This window comes from Sprattus sprattus (genome assembly GCF_963457725.1).
Source record: "Sprattus sprattus genome assembly, chromosome: 2".
In the NCBI taxonomy this organism is placed as follows: Eukaryota; Metazoa; Chordata; class Actinopteri; order Clupeiformes; family Clupeidae; genus Sprattus; species Sprattus sprattus.
The window spans coordinates 63,053,593-63,072,458 of record NC_137921.1 but is presented as its reverse complement, the minus strand read 5'-3'; the positions used below and the strand labels follow the sequence as shown (position 1 = coordinate 63,072,458).

The following is an 18,866-nucleotide window of genomic DNA, read 5'->3' as shown; positions in this document are numbered from 1 at the left end:
AAGTTCTGCAGACGTAATACTATTTAAAAAATATAAATATTTCCTTCGGAGGGGCAACTTCACTCGAGGAGGGCAAACGGGCAGTTTCCAGAGCAATCTGAGCCCCCTCCTGTGCACGTCCCTGCCAATCGCCAATGACAGTTTCAATGCACCAATTCAAGGTCTTACCGAAACTCCCTGGAAGATGGAATTTAAAAAAAACACATGCTTACAGCAACTAATGTTATGTCCGTTAGCACAGCCCTGATGAAATCAGCCACAGAATGGTCAGTGACATTTATATAGCAATGACTCAGCATGATGTTGTACATTAGTCTTATAAACATTGCTTTAATGAAAATGTCTTGTTTATTGGAAATGCAGCAGCAGAAGTAAACTCCTTTGCTTAAAGGTCATGGGAAAAGTAGTTCAGAGTTGGGGTGGTTGTGGTGTCCTACAATGTCAAACAAGTACAAAAACATCTAACTTTTAACTTAAAATAAAATATACACCCCAGCTCAATAGATTATTACCAAATTGTCACACTTTTATCAGATGTGTCTTTAAATGTGGGGATAAAATACGTTATACATTTCAGCTGCCTGCAATGAATATCTTGTAGTCTGTGATCAAGAAAGAGCTGACTGGATGAGGACGAAGCTCCCCCTCAACTGTTGAGAAAATGCAAGACTTTTATTTTAAAGCATACTTATTTCTGGTAGCCTTTCCTAGTGGTAAAATGCATTGTGTTTGGCTGCTAGAATGGTCAAACTTCTCACATAAATGGTAAAGCTATTTATTGCTAGGGCTGGTGTGTCTAGGCTTATTATAAGGAAAGCATACCACCACACAGCCAGCGGCGGAAGGCTACACCTCCTCTGAATTGGCCCACGCCCTGCCAATCCGCCTCTGTTACACCCTGACAGATAGTTCTGAGCCACATCAATGGCCACGGCCTCTATGGTCCTCACATCTGCTACTCCAGTAAAGCTACATAAAGGGATTCAGCCTTCTGAAAAAAGGGGAGCCATTACTGTACGTTTGCTGTAATTTACTGCATTTTTCTTTTTCCAAGCAAATCATAGGACAGTATCCAGGGACAGTGGCACCCAAAACACAACCACAAAATGGCGCCTGGTTAGTTGCTGGGCTGACCACATCCGCGGTGCAAACGCCTTGCGCCAGCTGGGATATTTTGAGTGTCTACGGCAGGCTGCTGCCAGGCTCAGCCCCTCCTGAACCGAGAGCGAGAGGAGGAGGAGGAGGAGGAGGAGGAGGAGGAGGAGGAGGTGGAGGAGGAGGAGGAGGAGGAGGAGGAAACGGACGAGCTGTTCAGAGGTGCCAGTTACAAGCCTCTCAAGGTCTCTCAAGTTCTCCTCATTGATCCCTCTGCAGCTTTTTCTTTTTTACAGCAGAGCAGCGTGCCTTTGTTGTTGTAAGTCCTGTTGGTTTAACCCCTATTTCAATGTCTTTAGGGTCTCGGAAACTGCATTGTCCAGGGCTGGACGGCTGCAACCCTGGGCAGTCTCCATGCAGGCTTATTGTTATTGGCTCGAAGGAGTTTTTGAGAAAGTTGGACGGGAGACAGTTGGGCCAAACCAAACTGATCCCCAACAGCTGCTTGTTTAGCCAACTCTGGTCTGTGAAAACAGAATGGGTCTATTGTTAAGGGTCATGTCCTATAATGTTCCTATCACGAACATGTGGGGTAATGCTTGTTTGTTTGTTTGTGTGTGTGTGTGTGTGTGGGGGTGTGTGTGTGTGTGTGTGTGTGTGTGTGTGTGTGTGTGTGTGTGTGTGTGTGTGTGTGTGTGTGTGTGTGTGTGTGTGTGTGTGTGTGTGTGTGTGTGAGATAGAGAGAGAGAGAAAGACTGAGAATGAGACTCTGGGGTATTGAAGTATTGGATGACAAAAACGAGACTTGTTTTCCAATAAACACTCTGCATGAATTCCCCAGCATTCCCTGTGGCGTTGAAATGGGGATGTGTTATTGTGTAGTGCACCAATGGGGATGTGTTATTGTGTAGTGCACCAATGGGGATGTGTTATTGTGTAGTGCACCAGGTCAGCCAGATGGACGAAGGTTCATGGCAAGGAGGATCACTGGGAACTTTGCCAATGAAGCAAGACTATCTCAGGCTGTTACACACGAGGGATGAAGATTTAAGCTCTCCAAGTGTGCTGTGAATTTGACATTTGACCTTTATAGTCCTGGTTTTGCCAAATGTGCTGTGAATATGGCATTTGACCTTCAAAGTTCTGGTTTTGCCAAATGTGCTGTGAATATGACATTTGACCTTTACAGTTCTGGTTTTGCCAAATGTGCTGTGAATATGACATTTGACCTTTACAGTTCTGGTTTTTCCAGTGAATGTTGAAGTGTATAAAAGAAATGTTACACATTCACAGATATGTGTGCTCTATGTACTGTATATGACAGTACAAGACATGCATGTTAAATTACCAACATGTGTAAAGGCCTTGAGAATTAGTCACGGGACAGAAGGAGGGATGGAAGGAGAGAGGGAGTGGTAGAGATAGTTGGGAAACAAGTCAATGGAGCCTGTAAAACAGACAGCAGAGTAGACAAAAGGATGGTGGGAGAAAATGATTGAGTGAGAGTTAGGGATTCCTGGATTCCATTTGTCTGTTAGACAGCACGGTCCTCTGGTGTCTGCAGGGGGAGCCTCTGCTCAGCTCGCTCACAGCGGGCCCAGACGGACCGTGATGGAGGGGAGGCTGCCTGGGACGCCTCTGAAGTCCGAGACGAACCAAAGGCACACGCAGCTCGGCTCGGGTCCGGGCCCCCCGAGTGACAAAGGGGGGTAACATCAGACGTACCTTTAGGCCCTTCTGGCCCCGTATCTCCTTTCTGCCCGTCAACGGCGTCCAGGCCGCCGGCTCCCTTCAGGCCCCGGGGACCCTGGATGCCCTTTTCTCCCGCAACGCCTGACAAGAAACACAGACACGCCATGGGGATATGCTTTCCAACAGCCCCCTTTCAAACAAATGGGGAAGGGAGGAAATCTGGCATTCATTTACCAAAATGAAAACATTTTCTACCTTATCAGGAATTTGGGAGCTGAGCACTGTCCTCATGCAACTGCCCTGTCAGATGCACCCCCCTACCCCAACCCCAACCCCAACCTCCCTCCCCCAGACACCATGAAAAAGAGGCAGTGGGAGTTTCTCTGCTTCCTCCCTCGATATGTATGGAGGCTTGACAGGGGCTTCAGATGCTTTGTCATCAGTAGATTAAACGCTCTCATGGGATGCTGTGTATGACAGGTCAAGTGTGCTAAGGTTAACCCATACATTTAGCCACAGTGCCAGGGAGCAGATGTGCATGTGAGCTACGGGTCCGCAGGCAGGGCGCAGCGGGGTCGACCGTAATAGAGGGGTCCCTGCACACAGCCCTTGCCATAGGAATCTGGCAGATATATAGACCCCACCTTATACTGGGAGGCTGACTGTCCAGGATAACATGCAGCACATGCGGCCTGTGTGTGAGGAATCCATCATTGTATCAAAACAAGCACCATTGAAACACGATGTGGTGCTATTTGAATGCGAATGAACGTTCATGGACGGGAAGGAACAACATACGTCACATGGATATACAGTAAGAAGGGGGGGGGGGGGGGGGGGGGAGCATACCTCTCAATCCACTTAGGCCAGGCGGACCGACTGGGCCCAGGGTGCCATCGTCACCCTTCTCCCCTTTTGGTCCCGGAGGTCCTGAGGACAGTGACAGGACAACAGTGAATTAAATCTGATGCTATATCTATTGCCACCAGAAATCCATGAGATCCATTTTAGATTACTGTGCAAAATATGAAATGAAATACTCAGCAGCAATATGTTTCTTGGAATCTGTATACGATTGGATGGGTTCAACAAGGTAATAACAGTATGTAGTTCTCACTGGCAACAAAAAGTCAAGACGTTTTCATGTCTGCTTTCACTCTATGCATGTCACTTATAGTAGAATATCGATGACCTACACTAGAGATTTGAAGGCATGAAATAAAGTTAGTCTCTAACAGTCCTTGAAGTGCACTGTGTTGTTTTGAAGTTGACTGTGTTGTTTTGAAGTGGACTGTGTTGTTTTGAAGTGGACTGTGTTGTTTTAAAGTGGACTGTGTTGTTTTGAAGTAAACTGTGTGTTGTTTTGAAGTGGACTGTGTTGTTTTGAAGTGGACTGTCAGCTGTATTATGACGTGAGCTGTCTGGGATCAAATCACCTAAGCAGTTTGTCGACCTTAGTTTTGGAGGGCCTATTCAAGTTTCATGTTGTTGACCCATTTTGCAACAGAGCAGAACATATGCTGATTCAGTATTCACAAGCAGGAAAAGAAGGTAGTTTGCGATGCAACCAAAGCTTATTGCATGGATCAAATGAACTGTGCAATGTTAACATTCCTGGCTAACCTGGAGGGGTGCCTTGAATTCTGGAAGTACAGCTCAGCTGACTCCTTCCTTAAAAGTGGCTAAAACGTGTTTTCTCTGTGTTTTCTTAATGGATAAATGTTGTCCCCACAGGGGAGTATATGGATTCAGATGAGCTCCCATAGTTAATAACCTCCTCTTAACGAGCCACCACTTCAAAGCCCGAAGACTTTCAAGCGGCCTTTGAATCAGAGCCCTTGTTGCAGGTCCTGCCAGGAGTGGGGAACATCTCCTGAGAACCTTGCGGTACCCATTAAAGGCTCCAGGAATGTATGTCTGAGCTGGGGTCAAGGCTGATGGGGGGGCCCAGTGCATTAAGCAGCGAGGTCTAATTGGTGGTTTGTTTAAGTGGAATCAGTGTTATGGTCCTGCCCTGGCCCCTGCCCCCTGGGTCATTAATTAATTACACTGGAACTGTTGTTGGAGAACAAATAATAAACCCTGTTGCTAGCTAAAAGTGAGTGATTATTTCCATCTAGGCAAAAACTAGACCCACCCTTGTGTTTCGCGTACCAGCTCTTTTGGGCCTGTTGAGATTGGCATGGGATCTTAAAGCTAACGTTATTTCCTTCCTAGAAGAGAGATGTTTTTTTTTTTTTTCTAAATAAGGAAAGAGTGTTGTGTTCCTTCCTGATGTCAGGCCAGAAGGCAGCTAGTGGAGATGGGAACGGAAGTCGCCAATGCAGCCATGACCTTTAGAGAACATTCTAGTGTTGTTTGATTGTTTTCAATCAATGCAGGAACACATCAGAACAGTTAATATTTCCCTCAGAGGATGTGGGAGATCTAATGCTCAGATTTTGTTTCCTTGATTTACTGTTGACTGAAACGAAAAAAAAAAAAAGACTTGAGCTTTGCTGCACAACATGTCCAAATACACATGTACTATGTAACTGTAAAAGTTCCATGATCACAAGTTTCCAGCTTTAAGCCCTCCAAATACGATACACGCACTCAAAGAATTCATAATTTAACTTTTCAGTAATTACACTCTTTTTTTTTCACAAACACAGCTTTGTTAGTTGGCGCCAGAAACACGAGTGGAAACTAAACACAAGCTAAGAGGCACTGTGACACGGAAAGACACAATGCCAGCCACTGCAACTGCGAGTGTGAGGTGCACAGCTTTCCTGGCTCTACTGAGGCTTAATGACATACAAATGTGTCTCATACTGGAACTAATGACAGAGGGCAGAGTTCCTAAAAGCAAGGTTCTCGAGGCAACCCAGAACTATTGTTTCCAGCCTGGATACAGCCTCATCCCACCCATATTTAAACCAGATATTGGATACGATGCATAATTAGACATGGTTCCTTTTATATCCTCACTTAGTTTTCCCCCTAACCACATTCTGACTGCCAGCATTTTCATCATGACATCACATCGTCTCGGTATTTGTAAACATTTTGTGTGCATGTGTCTAATTTTGTTACTTTAAAGTAACCGAAGCAACAATTTGCTACTTTTTGTGGTATGTTTCTGTAGGAAAAACACGTTTAAGTATCATCTTCAACTTACTTTTGATGGTATACGTATAGTCATGCGAAGAACAGATAAACACACACCATCAAGCTTTATCATTTCCAACTGGGCTGTTGGAGGTGTTTGCAAGGCTTTTGCATGTTATGTAGGTAGCTAGCTTGCTTGTTATAGACCAAAACTCCTTTATGCATAATGATTGAGGCAGTCAACCATTCCATTCAGAGGAAGTACTTTGTGTGTCATTTGTTGCTAAGGTAAACCATTAAACCTGCATGGTACAGGTATGATCCTATGCATTCCTTATTAGCTGCCATGGCTACAGTGTTCATAGAGTGGAAGAAGGTCATGCAAAGCCAATAAAGCCATTATGGGATGTATCTTACAGTCATTGCTTTATGCACCCTTTTCATACATGAAAGAATACATGTTTTTGGTATGATATGTCCTTAATACATATCTGAGATCTAAAATTGTTGAGAGTAACCTGTGATGTACAGATATTTTTATTTCTATCAGCCTTACTTACTTACTTACTTACTTACTTACTTACTAGGAAGGCACTATTGCTTTCTCATTATGCTAATTTATAAGTACTTTTGAGTCCCAACTTTTGTGTGAGTGTCTGAATACAGGGAAATGTTTCTTCCATATACTGTCAGTGTTAAATAGCAGTGTTCTACAGAAGCAACAGATAGAGGACAGTTTACCAACGGCTGCTGACTCTGTGTGTTTTCGAAGCGCTCTGAAACGTACCTTCTATGTATGTGAGGTTCTTGAGGGCGACCGAGTGCTCCCAGTCCTTGAGCCTGAGGTCCTCGGTGATGACGTTGAGGATCTCGACCTCGTTCCTCAGCTGCTCTTCCAGGTGGCCCTGCATGACCTTCATGGTGAGCGTGTCGTGGCTCACGTTGCTGATCTGCACCTGCAGGTCGTGGATCTTGGCGCGATGGACGCTCACCTCGCCGGAGAAAGTGTGGTTCACCGCGCCCACCATCCACCCCACGTCCTCCACGCGCTCCCGCAGCCGGTCCACCCTCAGCGATGTCTCCCGCAGCAGGGTGTCCTGGGCCCGCAGGGAGCTGGTGGCGTGGGCCAGCTGTACGTCCAGGCTGCTGCTGCCGCTGCTGCCGTTCCTCGGACCCGACGAGCCCAGGCCCTCCAGCCGGCGCCCGAGGTGCTCCACGGAGTCGTCCGTCTGAAGCGAGTGGTCCTGCAGGCTCCGTACGTCCTGCTCCAGGCCCCGCACGAGCAGACTCAGCTGCTGCAGGGTCTCGGTGTGGTTCTGGAAGAGGTTCTCCAGCTTCCAGATGTTCTCCAGCAGGTCGCTCTGCGAGGAAAGCTGGCCCAAGGACTCCTGGAGGTCACGGGAGCGGTCGCCCAGCCTGGTCATGTTCTCCATCAGGGCCTCCTGCTTCTCCGAGGACACTTGAGACCTGGAGACTGGGGTCGGAGAAGAAGTTTAACACTAAAAGGTCTATATCCGGAATATTTTTATTTTTGAGTTTTCTCCTTAGAGACATAAAAAGAACAACCACGGAAACATTGAACCATTTTCTAATATTATTGCTGAGGTCTTCTAGAATAGAATCATATATTCCATTTGTGCACCAATGTTTTTAGTTAAGCAAAATGTACAAAAACATCAAGGCATGTCAGTCAACTTAGAAAAGTCTAAAAGGCCTTGGACCTTAGAGTGTTAATGTAGCATTTGATTTGGGGTCAAGCATTGGAACAGAACCAGACGTTTTTGGTGATTTGGTCTTTCAAACACACTTAATGGCTATTCTATAGCTATTTTAGTCCAAAGCTATGGTTAATCACTACCATTAGAACAGGTTGTTATACAAAAAAAATCACAAGGTCACAACAGATGTTAGATGTTGAAGCATACACAAAGCCAAAAATATGATCCTTTTGTGTATTGAAGAGACTTTTATGTTGAGTTTGTGTATTCACTGAAGGTTAAAATAAATCTGGGCCTTTATGTACTGTTTGACTGTCCTTCCAGAGTTGCAGAGAAATTCTGTGGAAACGAAAGTTAAGGCTTTCAGGAAATGGACCAAGCTAATAATATGACTAAAGTGTGTTGATATCGCAGCTGATATCCCAAATGTACTAGCTAACTTTAATAAATCCAAAATGACAGTAGAAATTAACAGAAATGTATATGTATATAGAAAGGACATAAAGGGAGGACACCATGTAATTGGACTATTTTATGGAGACCAATAAAGTTTGAATAGATTGTTTTTGCTTTCTGTATTTCAGTTCCATATCACTTTGGGAGATCTTTAAATTCAGTGATGAAAGCACTGTACCAATTATCTTTCAGTCTTATGCCATCTATTGATCTAGCTGTTCATCATCCCAGTGAGTTACACTTACATTTACATTTACATTTCATGTACATATCAGTCATTTAGAAGACGCTTTTGTCCAAAGCGACGTACAAGGGAGAGAACAATCAAGCTAAGACCAATAAAACCTGGTGTAACCATAAATACTACTTATTTTTTTCAAAAAATAGAAAACGACATTTACAACAAAAAAGAAGTGCGGGCCTGTCACTGCTTAAGTGCAAGTTAAGCCAAGGTGCCAGTTAGGAAGGGAGGTGCTCTCTGAAAAGTTGGGTCTTCAAGAGCTTCACTTCCACATCTTCGACATTCCCACCATGAAATAAGCTAAGTGAGATGGGCCTCAGTGAAATAATCCACAGTTGGCTTAAAAGAGAATAAAGGGCTGGAAGATATTTAGTTGCTCTGTCAAGATGTATTCCAAAATCTTAACTTGGTTTGTGAACAGCTGAGGAAAACTCAAAAATCCCCTTTTCAGCCTGAGTGAGATAGAAAGGGGATTTAGGAGTTATGCTCTGTTGGAGCTGAGTTGCTCGGTAACAGGACAAAATTGGCCCAGGAGATATTTTGAAACCAAATACTGCTCGGTCCCTACAATGACGCAACTGAATCTTATAATTTTAATACCTTTTTCTCTGTGTGTGTGTGTAATGTCTGAAAAAGTAGAAAAGAAAGGAGTGGAAATGGCCTGACCCATATGTACTTAAAAAAATCTCAGAGGCCGTTATATCACCATTACCAATGTAAAGTTAGTTAGTTTTTTATTTTACCTCAGTGTGCTATCATGAATGTTGAGGGAGAGCAAGAAAGCAGTTTTTCAGAACTGAAGGAAAGTTCAGTCCCGTCACCAGATGAGAACTTTAATTCCAAACAGAACTTGGCTCCTCCATCACACAGATAAGACTAATTGATATTAATCAAGAAGTCACGACTAGAAAATCTTTGCCTGCATCTAATGCGGCTTTGAAAACTGGCAGCGGTTCATGCCAAAACCTGCAGAAAAAAATCGAAGAAAAACAGATGGATTTATTCCCAGAAGAATAAATTAGGCCGAGGCAGGGTGAGGTGGGGGTGTGGGTGTGGGTGTGTGTGTGTGTGTGTGTGTGTGTATGTGGGGGGGGGGGGGGGGGGGGGGGGCTGGAGGCTGTGGATTTCTTGATGAAGACTAAGGAAGGCAGTGGAGGTGAATGTCTGCACTGGTTAACTGTCCAATCAGTCTTCTGCTGAGACGGTGGGGAGGTCCTCAGAGGGTTCAAGCTCGACCAGGGCTCCACTGACAGACCTCTGCCATATCTACAGCCATAAAGCACTCAGCCATCAGGAGTGTGTGTGGAGGGGAAATACTAACGTCATGTCCACGCCACTCCCTCACTTCCTCCTCCAATGATGTATGGCCATTTCTACGACTGTCAGAACGTGAGAGCAGCCATTCCTCGCCCCATTTTCTTTTTTTTTATGACGGGAACGGGGCTCAAGAGGGGTATTAAATCGGAACGACTTTCGAGATTCGACCGCACAACCTTGGGCAGGGTTTTAAGGGCGCGTCGTTCAGTGTGTGTGGGGGGGGGAAGCGCCGGAGATGTTGTGGAGGTGGTGGTGGTGCTCAAGAGCATATCCATGTGTGTGGAGACGGCACGTTGTGAAGATAAACATCTTTCATCATACGTTCGCTCGTATTCCGAGAGTGGAGCAGATGGACGGACCATGTGTGACGCATTCAGCGTTTTGCACATTGTGTGGGTTTCTAATTCCCTGGCTGATTTCATATTGGAGTCGGTTTGTTCTCCCCCCACCCAACTTAAAGGATGTCCCTGTGCTAGCTGATCCCTCAGACCAGGTGCAAGTCAGCTGTGTTTGTTTGTGTGTGTGTGTGTGTGTGTGTGTCCATGCTAGTGAATGTGTGTTTGAGAGAAGGAAAGAGCCAGCTATGCTTGTGTGTGTGAGTTCATGGGTGTTTGTGTGTGTGTGTGTGTGTGTGTGTGTGTGTGTGTGTGTGTGAGTGAGTTTATGTGTGTGTGTGTCTACATGCTAGTGTCTGTGTGTGTGGGTGGGTGAGTGGAATAGTGGGTGGGTCTGTAAGAATGCAGCCTATGCTCTCTTTCCTGTTATTCCATTTCACATCTTTACCTCATCAGCATGGTCCTCATTATCTGCAGGAGTTTTTCCTCACAATAAACTGCACTCTCATCTCTCTCTCTCTCACTCTTTCTCTCTTTCTCTCTCTCCCTGTGTGTGTGTGTGTGTGTGTGTGTGTTAGAGCAGAGGCCACACTTTTACAGGATGTATATTCCACACTCATTTGTGCCTTAACGCACTCTGGGGACCACCGTCCGAGTCACCCCACAAACCTTAAAGCCACCCCAGCCTCAAATGTTTCACATTTCCCCCCGCCACATTCAGGTCCTCCCCTATAAACCCACTTGGAGAGGACAGCGTGAGCATCTTCTGCTGCGCGGCGCCTGATCGCCAGGCTTGTCTCTCAGGGCCTATGAAGTCAGGCAGAAGAATTCCCCAGCTGGGCTGGGTGCATAGCTCTTTAGCTATGCCTAAACCCACTGCACGTGTCCAGCCAGAGGTGGAGAGAGGTCAGGAAAGGAACGTCAACATTTTTGCGGAGCCAAGCAAACACTGAACTAGCTCATTACACACTTAAGGCATATCTCCTGCTGTAACTCCTTAACCTGAAGCTGAGGTTATAGCTTGGCTCTGTGATAATGCTCCAGGCCTTCTTACCGCACCCCCCCACCCCCCTCCCCCACCCGCTGACCTGAAAAAACTTGGGCCAGGAATAGATAGCTGGCTCTCTGCATGATAGCCTCATACTCCATCTTCAGTTGTGGCCAACCTTGAGTTATTGCCAGTCCAGACATACAGTATTTCAGGTCAGATGGGGCAGATGGATGGATAGATTGATATCATGGAGAAGTAGCTTCAGATCCAACCTTGACCTCATGGACTTCAGATCCAACCTTGATCTCATGGACTTCAGATCCAACCTTGATCTCATGGACTTCAGATCCAACCTTGATCTCATGGACTTCAGATCCAACCTTGATCTCATGGACTTCAGATCCAACCTTGATCTCATGGACTTAATGAATGTTGAATTCTTCTCCATCCTGCCTGGCACAGTAGGCCTCAATGCTGTCCCATCACACCAGCCATTGATACTGAACAGATAATGGTTTGATTTGACTGTTTGTTTCCTGCCATTCTCCTTCTCTGCCCAAGCACTGATCCACTTGATTTCACTCGGCTGTCTCCAGCCTCGAGATGATTACCAAACCCAGATGACTGGCATGAAAGACTGGACAGTTTATTCTGGCGCGTAAAGCCCACTGTTCTTGCCAAAACCCACAAATATTTTTTTCAAGCCACACCTGAGATAATGGGTCTTAAAATTATAACATTTTGGCAAAATAAGATTTTAAGGAAATAACCTTAAGAACAGGCAGGTAATTTCATTATGTTTAAGGCAACGTCTCTTTAACTACTCGCAATGGTTTTTGTTTTTTTTTGGTTTAGGATCTGTTGTGTGAATGTTCCACCTCATCTGTGAGTGATCACAGCCAAACAGCAGCCACGCTGGTGGTGGTGGAGCCAGAGGTCAACAGAAGTGAAGAGACCACCTGGGTAAGAAAAGGAGAGGAGGAGAGGAGGGGAGAGGAGGAGAGGAGGGGGAGAGGAGGAGAGGAGGGGGAGAGGAGGAGGAGAACAGGGGGAAATGAGGAGAGGAGGAGAGAGGAGGAGAGGAGGGGGAGAGGAGGAAAAGGAGGGGGAGAGGAGGAGAGGAGGAGGAGAGGAGGGGGAAATGAGGAGAGGAGGAGAGAGGAGGAGAGGAGGGGGAGAGGAGGAGAGGAGGGGGAGAGGAGAAAAAGGAGGGGGAGAGGAGGAGAGGAGGGGAGAGGAGGAAAAGGAGGGGGAGAGGAGGAGAGGAGGGGGAGAGGAGGAGGAGAACAGGGGGAAATGAGGAGAGGAGGAGAGAGGAGGAGAGGAGGGGGAGAGGAGGAAAAGGAGGGGGAGAGGAGGAGAGGAGGAGGAGAGGAGGGGGAGAGGAGGAGGAGAACAGGGGGAAATGAGGAGAGGAGGAGAGGAGGAGGAGAGGAGGAGAGGAGGAGGAGAACAGGGGGAAATGAGGAGAGGAGGAGAGAGGAGGAGAGGAGGGGGAGAGGAGGAGAGGAGGGGGAGAGGAGAAAAAGGAGGGGGAGAGGAGGAGAGGAGGGGAGAGGAGGAAAAGGAGGGGGAGAGGAGGAGAGGAGGGGGAGAGGAGGAGGAGAACAGGGGGAAATGAGGAGAGGAGGAGAGAGGAGGAGAGGAGGGGGAGAGGAGGAAAAGGAGGGGGAGAGGAGGAGAGGAGGAGGAGAGGAGGGGGAGAGGAGGAGGAGAACAGGGGAAAATGAGGAGAGGAGGAGAGGAGGAGGAGAGGAGGTAAAGGAGGGGGAGAGGAGGAGAGGAGGAGGAGAGGAGGGGGAGAGGAGGAAAAGGAGGGGGAGAGGAGGAGAGGAGGAGGAGAGGAGGGGGAGAGGAGGAGGAGAACAGGGGGAAATGAGGAGAGGAGGAGAGGAGGGGGAGAGGAGGTAAAGGAGGGGGAGAGGAGGTAAAGGAGGGGGAGAGGAGGAGAGGAGGAGGAGAGGAGGGGGAGAGGAGGAAAAGGAGGGGGAGAGGAGGAGAGGAGGAGGAGAGGAGGGGGAGAGACCTCCACAGGCTGCTCTGGTTTGTATCCATGCACAGGGGAACAGACATAGCTTCAATCCTGCTGAAGCTCTCCTTCTTGTGCCCTGTCTCCTTTTTGATCATCTACTCTCCCCCCCCCCCCCCCCCACCCCCTCACTATTTATTATCTTTTCAGTCTCCCATTCTTTTTCACTCGTTAAAAACCCTTATCTCTGCTCTTTCGCTCTCTCTCTCTTTCTCCCTTATCACTCCTATCCTCATGCTTCATTGCTATCTATCCTCCTTCCTGTTGAAAATTGGAAACCTTTGTGCCCCGAGCCCCCCCATCTCTCTTCCTCTCAGGCCAGCCTCCCATCCATCTCACCAAGCCTGAAGCTCATCAAGGGCAGCCCCTTTGATCTGATAGTGACCATTTTTCTGTTGGATATACATTGATCTTTAATTGCTAAGTCATGTTTCACAAGGGTTTATTTAACTGCTTTTTCCCTCTCCCTTGCCTTCCTTCTCCTGCCATCCCTGTCATCATCTTCTCTAAGTCCTCCTTCCCAGATTTACTACCCCCTTCTTTTTTCACCTTATCTGTTCTTATTTAGCTTGTGGTTTGTCTTCATCCTCACTGGAGCCGTATTTAAAATGGCAACCACCTGAACAATAAATCTCCCCTCGCTTCCCCCATCTCTCGCACATTTCTAAATCTCATCCAAAGTAGCCTCTAATAGCACTACACGACCAAGGCGGCTAGAAATCATGCCACAATGTTTTGACAACGTTGCCGGATGCATTTTATGTCTCTCCCAGGCAGGCGTCCGTTCAACAGTCTGTGGCAGAGGGATTTTGCGGTCGAAACATCTGAATCCATGTCATTCATTAGCAGTGAACCCAGAACAGGACAGCAATACTCCCCGTGGTGAGTCTGTGTTTCTGTGATGAGCTCAGAGAGGTTTATGACTAAACCAGTACACATTGCTCCTCATCCTTTATGCACCACATACTTTATTTTACAACTAGATCACAGATGCAAGGTCTACATCCAGGTAAAGTCATTTATTTTCGCCTGACACATTATAGTGGTATGTTGGTTAGTTGGTGCTTGATAGTCTCACATGTTGTTGAGAAGACTTTTACACTGGAATTCTGGCACTTTATAGATACAATTGCTTTCTGCTGATTGCACCAACCGCAAATCTCTTAGGCGCCCTGAGCTCCACTTTCAGTGCGCACCATTGTCGTTAGTGTAGCTATGGAAAAAGCATTATTTTGCAGCCATGCTTTTAAGAAATATCCTGAATGAAATGTACTGTATGAATGAAAATAAAACAAATTTGTCCAGCAGACTTCACCTGGAATCAGTCCATACTTCCATGGGCAGGTATATAAACTGCTAGAAGATAACATATACAGAAACAACATTGTTTTGCAATACTTGAGGGTGATAACATGCTCCATATGCGTTTGTTTATCCATAGATTCTCTATAGAAATAGGTTGCAAATACTTCAAATCCCCAAAAGCAGTGCAAATGCCTAAGGCTTAGAGTTGATACTGAGGTCAGCAGATAAGCTGACTGATTAACGGAACAAGTTGAGCTCCAATATGAAACCAGTGGAAGAATATTTATTTGCTGGCTTCTGGAACATTCTTAGGGATAAAGTCTGTGTCATTCACTCTGCGACTTTGTGACCTTTAATCTTGTTTACACTGTGAGCATCTGAGAATCGTATTGTCTTATCAATAGAGTGAAGAGATGTGAGGAATTTCATGGTCACAGATCTCAGTATTTCGAAAGACTCTGGCAGCCATCATGCCTTGCAGCATTCATTCATCCTGCACCCTTTCTTATTGCAGTTCCACACTTTCTCCTACTGAAGTTCACTGCCATGTTTTGACATCTTAACTCCTGTGAACAAACACAGAAAAACATGTTGTTTTCATAAGGGGTAAGTGCAAACACGAATGTTGCTTTTGTATAAATATGAGTCTGACACTCCAGTTAGTAAGCCTGGAGATTTAGAGTGCAATGTTATTTTAATGTTCTCTCAAATCACTCAGTAATTTGACATGCATTCTGCAGCTGTGGATGACCATCAGTTTTATATGGATTGACCTCATGGCTAATGCTTTGTAGCATGCATGTGGTGGGAGAGAATATTTTGTCTGTCTAACTCAACAGTTGGGATCCGTTGGCAAGACGATGTGTGGTTGGGCATAGAACCTTCCTGAGGTGCACAGAGAGAATCCTTTGATATGGGATGCTTTCCTGTTCATATACAGTATTTATTCATTCATTAGAGGCGCTAATGCAAAAGACAGTAGTCTACAGTAGGTACAGTGCATTATTCATACACTGTAAACCAAGCCCAGGTGCTCATTCTTGTTAGCACCTTGCCTCGATAGTTTAGCAACAGGAACTGTTTATAGAGGGGTAACCAAAGTATCAAAGTGCCATTAGAGTAACATAAACTCTTAGGGCTGGAAACGTTCCCTTTAAATAGGGGAACAAATTCAGATTGCTGAGATTTAGATACATTCTGATATCAAAATGTGAGTATTTATAGAGGTCACCAATTTGGACTTTATGGATGGGACCTCGGTTTAAATGTAAGCTCTTCAGAGCGTCTTTCAATGAGACGTGACGGGTAATAGAAACAGTAATAGAGCCAATATATACTCCCCTCCAGACACTAAAAAAGCGAATGCTGTCGGAAAGTAAAGGATAACCCAAAACTGGGTGAGATTCAGCTTCCATATTTCACCCCTGACAGTCATGGGTCCCTCTCCTCAAATTTGGCAGTGATTTGCCTGTCTAGGTAATCAATCAAGCTGATTTCTGTCAGTGCACGTGTCTTTAAGACCAAAACGGATTTTTGTCCTGTATGCGGCATTTGTCATCTACTGAAATGGATAGGCTGTTCCCGCCGACTCCAACACAAAGCAGATTTATTGACCATCTTACACCTGAGGAATCCATCACGAATAAGCCATGCCTCATTCTCCACCATCCTGTTCTTTCTGTCTATTCCCTAGCAACCTGCACGAAAACTTCCTCTCTCGTTCGCTTCCAGTGACTGTAAACACTGAGATTAGTTTCAATCTAATTGCCTGCAAGACTGGTTTCGACATTGCTAAAGACCTTTCCTGCTGGGGAGACAAAGAGGACACCTATCCACCACCCCTCGGACCATGACTGAGCACACAGGGCGTATAACCGAAAGCCAGTGAGTGTTTGAGGCAAAGCATCTGTGTACTGTCTCTGTGGATGACCACATCCCTGGACACTGTGTTATCGCCCCGACCACAAGCTCTGCACCCACGCAAGGAATGTGGAAAGTTTGCCATAGAAGGGGGTCATCTGCCCATGAGCCACGATTTGACAATGAGGGTCATTGTCTCCACAAACTTTTTCTGGGCCATGACTGTAACAAACACTTCCCTTTCATCCAAAGGAGCTCCATGATCACTGACCGACCATGCCGGAGCAGCCAAGCCCACACCGAGAATCAAAGGTGGCCGCATTCGTGGCTTTTAATTCGGGTTGGCAGCAGCCAAGGAAAATACACAGGTACAAAGAGGCCCTGGCAGTTCAAACAGCTTTATATGAACAGTTGCTCGTGTCAAATACGACAGTTACTGGGGTGGCCTTCATTTCTGGGTCAGCTCAAAAGCGTGGAGACGAGGCTTCAGCCAACACCAGAGATCAGAGGCCTATTAGCGTATGCCTGTCTGTGCTTCTTTGGATGACTTCACTTTTCTACGAGACCATCTTGCCTCATTCCCCTCTCTCTCTCTCTCTCTCTCTCTCTGTCTCTTTCTCAAACACTTTCTCTCTCTCTCTCTCTCTCTCTCTCTCTCTCTCTTGACTGTTAAGAAAGTTTCTAAACCTGTCTCTCCTTTTCTTACTAAATTGGTGTCAAGACCTCATCACTGTTTTGTGAGCACTGGGAGCTGAGGCCAGTTGGCAGTGGGGGCCGTCATGTGGAAAGGCTGCTGGCCTGTTTTGTTATGAAAAATGTACTGGCATGTGTGACACACGACCATCATCTGGACATCATTAGGCCCTGATGTAGGCCGGTGTGAGTCACAGTCAACATTATTCACAATATGAACTTCTAGCCTAGCTGCCAACTGTAAAAGAGGTGTGGGGCAAGCCATCAGAGCACAGAACTGCTTGTTATTCTTAGGTGTTAGTGTTATATTCTCGAGAACACTCACACACACACACACACACACACACACACACCATCACAAACAGTATGTAAGGGTAGTTTGTTGAAGTAAGCTAAATGTTTGGAAAAGATGGTGGAGGCTAACAGCTACATGTAGCATGAAAACATTTCTATGATTGAAAGTAATCTAGGCTATCATTATGTCTCCATCAGCAACGATTGATATTAAGTTACAGTAACTTATTCAAGGCAAAAAGACTCCTATAGTTATTCATTTAACCCCTTTTGAGCTAGCTGATATTCAAACTATTTATGTTAACCGATGGGGATTTTACTGAGCTACTTGAAAGGATAGCCATGCTTACTTGGGGTGCTTTTGTAAATTCAGTCGGGCCCTCTGAAAATAGATTGAGGCTATTTAAAAATAAAATGTAATGTTCCATTACTCCACAAATTAACAAGAACTTTAACGGCCAATATTTTAGTTATTTTTATGCTATTAAAAAACACCTTTCCTGACAGAGTGGGCTTATGCCAATGACAACACCCTTGTTATGCTTTGCTGTTTTCGTTACAGTGACTCACTAGCGCCTCTTGAGGTACAAAGTGGTATTCTAAGAAAGGACAGTAGGGCTCTAGCTGGTTACCATTACCAACGTGAGTAGATATCTGGGCAATACAGCGCATAGGCATTTTTGACATTTCTTCATATTCTGTTGCTATTTCTACTTCTTACTTATAGACCCTTTAATGTATCTGTGTCTTAACCTGGTCCGTTAATGTGAATATTTAATAAACCAAATACACTGTATTAACCTTACAGGCTCTCTAGAAGGATGCTGGATGCTGGGTTATTGCCTTCAGTATGGTGAAATGAAGATTGAAGTGATAAATGACACTACAGTACCCTTCGGCCACGTTGACCTGGAAGGCTTCAGCTGGTTCAGTGTCAGTGATGTGACTGATGAGGTGTCAGCCCCAGCAGGCCCTAACTCTCTCCCCAGCCCTGCATGTCATTAATTACGCTTTAATTGGTGTTGGCAGCAATGCATGAAAAGCCTTCTGGACGAGAACAGCGTCTGTTGACTAGCTTTCCAACCACAGCAACGGCGTGTGTTGAAATACACAGTCTTGTGTGTCTGAGGCTAACTGATAGTGATGCTAACTGAATTATTCACCATTAGCCGTATTTACTATTGGCTCAGCTGTGCACATTCCTGTAGTAATTCTGCACTTCCCTCTCAGGCATTGACTTTGACCTTGGCCTCAGACCAACCCCCCCCCCCCCCCCCTCTCATCTCAAGCGTACCATCAGGATCTCCTCTGTGGTTATTCATTCAATTAGGAGTGAAATCTTGACCCCCCACGCTTTTGGATGCATAATGAAAAAATTCCTCTGTGTTTATTTCCCCAAACATTCTCTACAGTTAAGCTTTCATTGGCCTTGACACCATGTGGTAAGAGGGCGTGTAACAGAAAACACAAACAAATGTGAAATCCTGACCACCAGTTGTTATTGTGTCTAACAGCCAAATTTCTTTTCACCGAAGCTCATTTTCACAAGTGGAATGCCAGATTGAGCGTGGGCCGAACCCAACTTCAGATTTAATTCAACACTTAACAGCTTTGTAATACCATCTCATTCCTTGGGTGACACAATAGTGGCAAAGCATAAGTTACCCCATATTAGAAAGGCAACTTCAAAATGTAACCCCTGAAAAAAGGGTTAAATTACCTTCATTGTTGATGCTAAAATTGTTCAGAG

The 18,866-nt window shown here is 45.7% G+C and overlaps 1 protein-coding gene across 1 annotated transcript in view; it reads right to left on the bottom strand.

Annotated features, from left to right (window-relative positions):
- The window catches only part of scara5 (scavenger receptor class A, member 5 (putative)), a 52,793-nt gene that overhangs the window by 13,032 nt on the left and 20,895 nt on the right, over positions 1 to 18,866 (bottom strand). The window contains exons 4-6 of the mRNA XM_080831816.1: positions 6,665 to 7,351; positions 3,637 to 3,717; positions 2,821 to 2,928 (exon numbers count right to left, since the gene is read on the bottom strand). Coding sequence (XP_080687942.1) covers positions 2,821 to 2,928; positions 3,637 to 3,717; positions 6,665 to 7,351 — 876 coding nt within the window. The remainder of the gene's footprint in view (positions 1 to 2,820; positions 2,929 to 3,636; positions 3,718 to 6,664; positions 7,352 to 18,866) is intronic.